At 50.2% G+C, this 7,881-nt stretch overlaps 1 protein-coding gene across 1 annotated transcript; it reads left to right on the top strand.

Annotated features, from left to right (window-relative positions):
* Nucleotides 1-292: 292 nt before the first annotated feature.
* CUNH20orf202 (chromosome unknown C20orf202 homolog) lies at nt 293-4,476 on the top strand. Its single transcript, XM_032419941.1, has 3 exons — nt 293-334; nt 557-652; nt 4,243-4,476. Exons 1-3 carry the CDS (start codon nt 293-295, stop codon nt 4,474-4,476), a joined length of 372 nt encoding a protein of 123 aa, XP_032275832.1.
* Nucleotides 4,477-7,881: the final 3,405 nt, after the last annotated feature.

Raw genomic sequence — 7,881 nt, 5'->3', positions numbered from 1 at the left:
GTAAGTTTCCCTAGAAGTCTAACAGCAAATTTCTGCTTTGATCTCCTTTTCTAGAAATGGGTCACAAGGACACCCCAGAAGCTAGGGGACCTGGAAAGTGACTCTTCGGAGAGGTGAGGAAGGAGGGAGGGGTTAGGGACACAGATGCAGTATCTGCCCCAAATGGGGTCCTACCTATGTAAAGCACTTGGAGAAAACTAAGCCTTCAGAAAGGGACACCTATTCTCATAATTATTAATTCATAATTCATAATATATTGATAATTATTATCATTGAAAGCTTTACAGTCACTATGATCCTGTTGGCATCAGACTTTGGACTCTGGAACCACTGGGTACTGAAGTGCCCATACCCCAGTGGTCTCCCTCCCTCCCTCCTTATTCTGTTCAGAGCACTGAAGCCCTTTAAAAAAAAAAAAACCAACTACATTTTTCCAACGTAAGCCACGTCCTGCTCTCATTAACTCCATCCTCAGTGACTTAGCCAGACCCTGCTCCCTGCCAGAAGCAAGTAGGAGAGACTGTACAAATCAAAGGTCCCTTGGGCCCATCAACAGGTCAGCGTCAACTTTCCCTCCAAGGACGCTGCGATGAAAACAGAAGAGCCAACCCCAAGTCTTGGGCAGACCCTGGAGTGGCTGCGAAAGGAGCTGGTAAGGCTTTGCATTTCTTTTCACCGGATGACTCCACCCCATATCTTCTCAGGTTCCCTGGGACCCCCTCGCAGGAGCCCCCCGGCTGGGGCAGAGGCTGCAGCTAGGGTGTAGGTCCTGTGGGCCACCCCCCACCCCCGATACCAGCCATAAAGCACACAAGCGCTGTCTCAGGCGCCTGGATAAGTAGGTCGTGGCCTACATAGGAGGAGGCTCCGGGTGCAGTGCCGGCCAGACTGGCCTTAGAATTACACCGAGTCCTGGGAGTGCGCCCAGCTCTGTACTGTGTGGCCCCGCCGGCGGCTTTACCTCTGTGAGCCTCAGTTTCCTCACCATACAATGGGGATGATAACAATACCGACAGTGCAGGGGTTATTGTACTAGTTTGGGAAGGAGACAGGTGTAATCCACTTCGTGTCTGCTTGGCTGTCACCACCGTTGCCCAGCACACCCACTGTCCTGGCCCAGACCCTCTAGAAAGCAGAAGCCCACACAAGGATTGGGGTCCTAACGATTTATTTGGAGATGCAGCTCAAAGCAGTGAGAGCGAAGGAAACAGGGAGCAGCGGCAAAGGGCGATGCTATGTGAGACGGCGCCCCTTGTCACCAAGCAGGCCACCACTTTGTAAGGGGCCTCAAGAGGCCCAGCGCTCTCTCAGCAGCTGGTTTTCCTGGCCGCAGGTTTCTCTGCAGGAGGGCAAGGGGAGCTGCACCCCGGGGGGAGGGAAGAAGAGGAACTCGGCCTGCCCAGCTCACTGCCGTCTCCTGTTTGCTGTGGTAAAGATCCACCCCGGAGGCATTAACTCTCCTGAATTTATGGATTATGTTACTTGGTCCCTTGGGGGCTGCTCAAGAAGCCAGGCCTTATGCCCCTCTTTGTGCTGTTTTCTCCAACTCCAAAAATTGAGGGATGCCCCCAAAGTGCATGGGGACACCAGGCAAGAGAGAGAAAGAAGTGGTTCGGGGAACCTCAAAAAGCACCCAAGGTTTGGATCCCAATAGGCCAGCTTCTCAGTCAGGGGAGAGACACATGGGATTATCCAAAAATGACCTTTCTGGGTTGCCAGGTAACAGACCAGCTGGGACCCAATCCTGTCCTCACCCTAGTGGGTAGGGCTGACCCAGTAGGGCCTCTCATGGGACCAGGGGACTCCAGCAGCAGGAGGGGCAGCTGCTCATAGTCCACAGGGATCCAGAGGCTGGGCAGGGGACTTCCCTATGCTCCCCTAAACACTGGGCTCCCACACTGAGTCTGCTTGGTGCCTAAACACAAAAGGCCAATATCCACCTGATAAGGTAACTCTCTCTCACCACATAAAGAGGGAAAACAAGGCAGGGCTGGGGGAAGCCCACCTGGGGCACAGCCTCCCAGGCCCAAGCACCACCCCCACATGATGCCAAGAGACGGGAGCCATGAGTCTCCACTTACAGATGCCAGACTTGTAAATTTCCCAGGCGAGGCTGTTTTATCCTCGATCACATGGAATTTACATGACTCCAAAAGGACACCTAAGCTCAGCCAAGAGGCTCCATTTGACGGTCAGGGAAGGATCAGTCCTGGACAGTGACTTCATGCAGCAGAAGGAACAAATCGGTAACATGACTACTATGGACAATAGTCCGGTGCTGTCCCCTCCCTTTATGGCCCTTATGTGATGAGGATCATGGAAGCCCCAAAGATCTGGTGGGATCTAAAAGAGGGGAGAGAACTGTTGCCATCTTGTGACAAGGCAAACCAGCCTGATGCCTAAGGGACACTCACTCAGAGGCAGGAAAGAGCTTTCAGTGCGGAACTTGAGCAAACTGAGCCCAGAGCACACCTTATCACCGCAGGACCTCTTGCCCCGTGCGATGGGACACCTCCCTCCTGTGGAAGCCAGTTTGCTCAGGATTCCTGGCCCTCGACTCCAAGGGCATGGAGTCTCCCACCTCCCTTACCACTGCTTCCCCGCTGGGTGCCTCACTGTGTTCTCGAGAGCATGGGCCCAGAGCAGCGCTAAAGGTTGAATGATAAAAACGTGTGGGAGGACAACCCTAAAATTGAGAAAACACAGACTTAATGTTTTCCCAAGAATTTGGGAAGGCATGGCAAGGGTGGCCCTGCTACCACTCGCACTGCAGCCTGGGGAGCCCCAGTGTTCTCAGGAGGTGGTTCTCCCTCCTTCCATCTACTCTCTTGGAAGGAAGCTACGGCTGGAGTGCAGGAGATGGGCTTAATCTTCACACTGTGAAAGAATTAGTTTGTCATGAAAATAAAAGGCTATTCCAGTGGAGAAATAATGTTAATAATTATCTCTTGGAGAGACAGACAGATGGGAGGGATACTGTTCCCAGTGACGCCTCTGGGGGAGCAGACTGAGCTGCGGGCAGGGGTGGGATGAGATGTGGGAAACTTCCCCACATGCCCTTTTGTAGCTTCTCAATTTTGCATCATGTGTGAGAATTACCTAGTCAGAAAAGGAAAGTTTTAACGTCTTATTATGTGAGTTTATCTACCAGTGTGGACAAAGGAGAAATTTTTAGTGTTTACTTAATGCATTTAAAAAGAACAATAGTAGGGGCGCCTGGGTGGCTCAGTTGGTTAAGCGACTGCTTAGTGATCCTGGAGTCCCAGGATCGAGTCCCACATTGGGCTCCCTGCTCAGCAGGGAGTCTGCTTCTCCTTCTGACCCTCCTCCCTCTCATGCTCTCTATCATTCTCTCTCTCAATAAATTTTTAAAAATCTAAAAAAAAAAAAGAACAATAGTAAACTCCTTAACGGTAGAAAACTGCTGGGTTCTCCTATCTGCTTCTGCATGCAATCAGATACCATATCATGCATCACGTAGCTTCTGAAAAACTCCACTGTAGGCTCATAAGAGGATGAAAGGGCAGACAATATCTTAGTATTGTAATGAAAGTCATTTTGACCTTCTGAACCCCTGAAAGGGTTTCTGGGATCCAAGGGTTCCCTGGACCTTACGTTGAGGATCACTGTTCCAAAGGGCTCCTGCCTGCCTATAGGGTGCACTCCACTTTGTTTTAATATGAAGTCACTTTCACCTTAATACCTATAAAGTGATTTGTTTGTTGCAGTGAGGATTAAAGCATACAGAGGGGGTGTAAATAAGAATAACATTTGATAATGATGATGATGATGAAGATGATCACAGAGCTTGGTAGTTGAGCATCCCGTATTTTAAAGATTTATTTATTTATTTGAGAGAGAGAGCGCATGAGTATGGGGGCAGAGGGAGAGGGAGAGAGAGAATCTCAAGCAGACTCCCTGCTGAGCGCAGAGCAGGATGCAGGGCTCAATCCCATGACCCTGAGATCATGACCTGAGCCCAAATTAAGAGTCCGAGGCCCAACTTACTGAGCCACCCAGGCGCCCCAAGCATCTCGTATTTTAGAGCACGGGCTAACTCATTCAGTCCTCCTAAGGGCCTTGAAAGGTAAGTAATTTGCTTTCCACTTTGCAGATGAAGAAACTGAGGCTTGGGTGGACACGGCTTCTGCGAGGCTGTGGGTTTGTCTCCAATGAGACAGTGATGTGGGAATAAGCTTTCTGGGGAACGCCCAGCCCCCTCACACTGATTCTCTCTCCCAGGCTGAGATGCAAGTTCAAGACCAGAGACTCCTGCTCACACTGAGGCATCTTCACAGTGTCCTGCAGGAGCTGCGCACTGAGAGTGCCCCCTGGGAGGACGCCAGGTCCAGCGGAGGGACGTCCCCCCGCAGAGCTCGAGCAGGCTCGGAAAGCAGGGGCCGCCCCCCCATCTCCTCCCAGGGGCTCGCCCAGCTCCTCCAAGGGACAGACAGCAGACGAAGCTCCCTCCCTTAACTGGTCAGGCCTGACCCTGGTGCTTGAACCCTCCCACCAGCTGTCCAAACTTCGACTGTGATGTTGCTGGGGGAGAGCACTACAATGGGAGTCAGGGAGCCAGGGCTCTGGGTTCTTCTCTGCCCTCATCCGCGGCGTGTCCCTAAACCCGTCACTCGACTCTTTTTCTGCTGTTCCTCAGGGTTTTTGGTGAGGCACAAATAAGATATCAGATGCGGACATACTTCTTAAACACGCCTCTGGCCAGTGCCATGACAGCAATCCTGCCCTCCGGCATTTAGAACAAAGAACTCAGTGTGCGCCCAGGATGTCTCGCGTTGCTATGGTGAAAAACAGAGCCCCCGCCCCCCTCATAGTGACTCAGCCATTGTTTCCTGGCTTCCCGGCACACCTGCCCTTTCCTCTGTCTGAAAGCCATAGGCGACCACTCTGGCCCGAGGGATGGCCATGTGACCAGGCCTGGCCAATAATAACTCACGATCACCCTAACAACATGATTGGCCCAACCGGGGACCACGGGACTCAACAGAGCAGCCAATCACAGCCCTTCTCTGGGATCCCTCTCTGGATGGTCTTGCCGCTGGAGTTGCAAAGCGGGGGACGGCCAAGGGCCATGTGCCGTGCCAGGTGAAGGACACCTGAGCGCAGTAGGAAAGAAAGAGAGGTAGAGGGAGGGCCACAGAGCTGGGCAGAGAGGAAGGTGCCAGCTCCTTTTAGTCCCTGGTTTCAGGCCCTAGTTTTGTGAGTTACTCCTGCATTCTTTGCATGACAGAAACCAGTAAATCCCACCACCACCATCCTCCACCACACACACCAATTTGGTTTTGCCTAAGCTGACTTGAGGAGGGTTTCCCTCCAGGTCAACCGACACGATCCTGAGGAACACAATCCAGATATTCCAAGAAGCAAAGAGAAATGCTGAAAAAAAAGGCACTTTGCTCACTCAGGGTTGGCAACAGCCCCGCGGCCGCAGACCAAGGTCTATGATGTGGCAGAACGCACAGTTGTATGGGGTGCTGGCCTCATCACTTTGACAGATTATGTCTGCCTATAAGAAAGACTTTAAATAAGACAGCAGAAAATTTAAAAGGTCTCATGTTAAGATGGCCCAATTCTTGGGGCGCCTGGGTGGCTCAGTCGTTGGGTGTCTGCCTTCAGCTCAGGTCATGATCCCAGGACCCTGGGATCGAGCCCCGCATCGGGCTCCCTGCTCCGCGGGAAGCCTGCTTCTCCCTCTCCCACTCCCACTGCTTGTGTTCCCTCTCTCGCTGTGTCTCTCTCTGTCAAATAATAATAATAATAATAAAAAAGATGGCTCAATTCTTGGTAGGACTTTTTATTTTTGAAAATCCACTTGCATGTTGTAGGAATATCATTTTTATGGCTTTGAGAAAGTAAACCCATTGTATACAGAGGCAAAGGGGGGAAGGTGTGTTATATGTACAATGTTTATAGTCAGACTAACCTGGGATCTTAATACAATATTTGATAGTATAAAAAATACTTGTCTAGCAACAGCTGAATGCGTAAACAAAATGTGGTACATACATAAAATAGAATACCGGTCAGCCTTAAAAAGGAAGGAAATTCTGGCATGTGCTACAACATGGGTGACTTTTGAAGACATGATGCTAAGTGACATGAGCCAGTTACAGAAGGACACTGTATGATTCCATTTACATGAGGCACCTGGAGTAGTCAAATCCGTAGAGACAAAGAGTAGAAGGGTGGCTGCCAGGAGCTTAGGGAGGGGGCAATGGGGCGTTAGTATCTAAAGGGTACAGAGTTTCAGTTTTGCAAGATGAAAAAAGTTCTATGGATAAATGCTGGTGGTGGTGGTATAACAGTGTGAATATACTTGATGCCACTGAACTGCATGCTTAAAAATGGTTAAAATGGGGACATCTGAGTGGCTCAGTCGGTTAAGCACCTGCCTTCAGCTCAGGTCATAATCTCCAGGTCCTGGGATGGAGCCCTGCTCAGTGGGAAGTCTGCTTCTCCCTCTCCCTCTGCCCCTCCCCCTGCTCATGTGCACTCTCTCTCTCTCTCTCAAATGAATAAATAAAATCTTTTTAAGAATGGTTAAAATGGTAACGTTTACCTTGTTATATTTTACCACAATTAAAAATAAATACTTAAAAAAAATACCTGTACTGTGATGCTGGATCTGGGACCCCGAAAACTACATTTCTGTGTTACCAGCTGCTCCGGGTTTGACTTTGAGAGGCTTTGCCAGCAAGCAGGGTGAACCTGGAGGGACACCGCAGGGCTAGAGCAGAGAGAACGAGCTTGCTTCTTCATCTCCGTTCTCTGCCGCTGCCCATGGGCCCCAGTTCCTGGGAGCACCAGCCAGCAGGGCTGCTTCTCACAGGAGCATTTCTCTTCCCAAGGTTCTAGGTCCCTGCCCCCAGGGGCCCTTCTCCCAAAGCCAGAGACACCAGCTCCGGATGGCCGGAGGCTCCTCCCCTAAAGCCCAGTTGCTGCCCCATCTGGGCCTTCTTGAGTGGGCGAGACATGAGCCCCAGGTGAGCAGAACTCCCTTCTTAAATTTCTGAAGTTTACTCCCCAGGGCTCCTCCTCTGTTTCTAAATTTTAATAATTTTTACCCTCAGCGCTGGGGTTGGTAAATGCTTCCAGCAAGCACTACCTTCATTATATCTTAGAGTTCTTTTTACAACCCTTCAGCCACCTAGTTAACAACTTTATACCTAGTTAGCAATTCTTTTTTTTTTTTTTTTTTTTTTTTTAGAGAGAGTGAGGGTGCATATGAGTGGGAGCTGTGCGCAGAGAATCTCAAGCAGACTCCCCTCTGAGCACGGAGCCCAACACAGGGCTCGATCTCATGACTCTGAGATCAGGACCTGAGCCAAAACCAAGAGTTGGATGCTTAACCGACTGAGCCACCCAGGCGCCCCAGCAATTCTTTATGTTAAATTCTCTCCCTTAGATAACGGGGGCGGCTTCTGTCTCCTGCCTGTCTCTGACTGACACAGTTCTGGCTAGTCCTACCAGTGCTGCTGGAATCCCTGGTGTCTAAGTCCATGGGTACGCAAGAACAAGAGTTTCTCCAGGGCGTGTAATGGAGGGTTGAATTGGAGGTAGGTGAATGCTCAAGTTTACGAGAAACCCGTTTTCCATGGTGGGCCACTTACACTCCCAAAAGCAGTGTCTCCGAGTCCCTGTTGCTCCACATTCTCACCAACACTTGGTATTATCAGTCTTCATTGTTGCCAAGAGAATGGGTGCAAAATGATATTACATCGTGATCTTAACGTGCATGCTCCTGATTACAAACATGGTTGTTAATCTGAGTTCTCATTCCAGCTCCACCATTAACTTACTTTTTTTTTTTTAGGATTTTATTTATTTATTTTTGAGAGAGAGAGAGAGAGAGAGAGAGAGAGC

This window comes from Phoca vitulina, unplaced genomic scaffold, assembly GCF_004348235.1.
Source record: "Phoca vitulina isolate PV1807 unplaced genomic scaffold, GSC_HSeal_1.0 scaffold22, whole genome shotgun sequence".
Lineage (NCBI taxonomy): Eukaryota > Metazoa > Chordata > Mammalia > Carnivora > Phocidae > Phoca > Phoca vitulina.
This window is presented reverse-complemented; position numbering and strand designations above follow the sequence as displayed.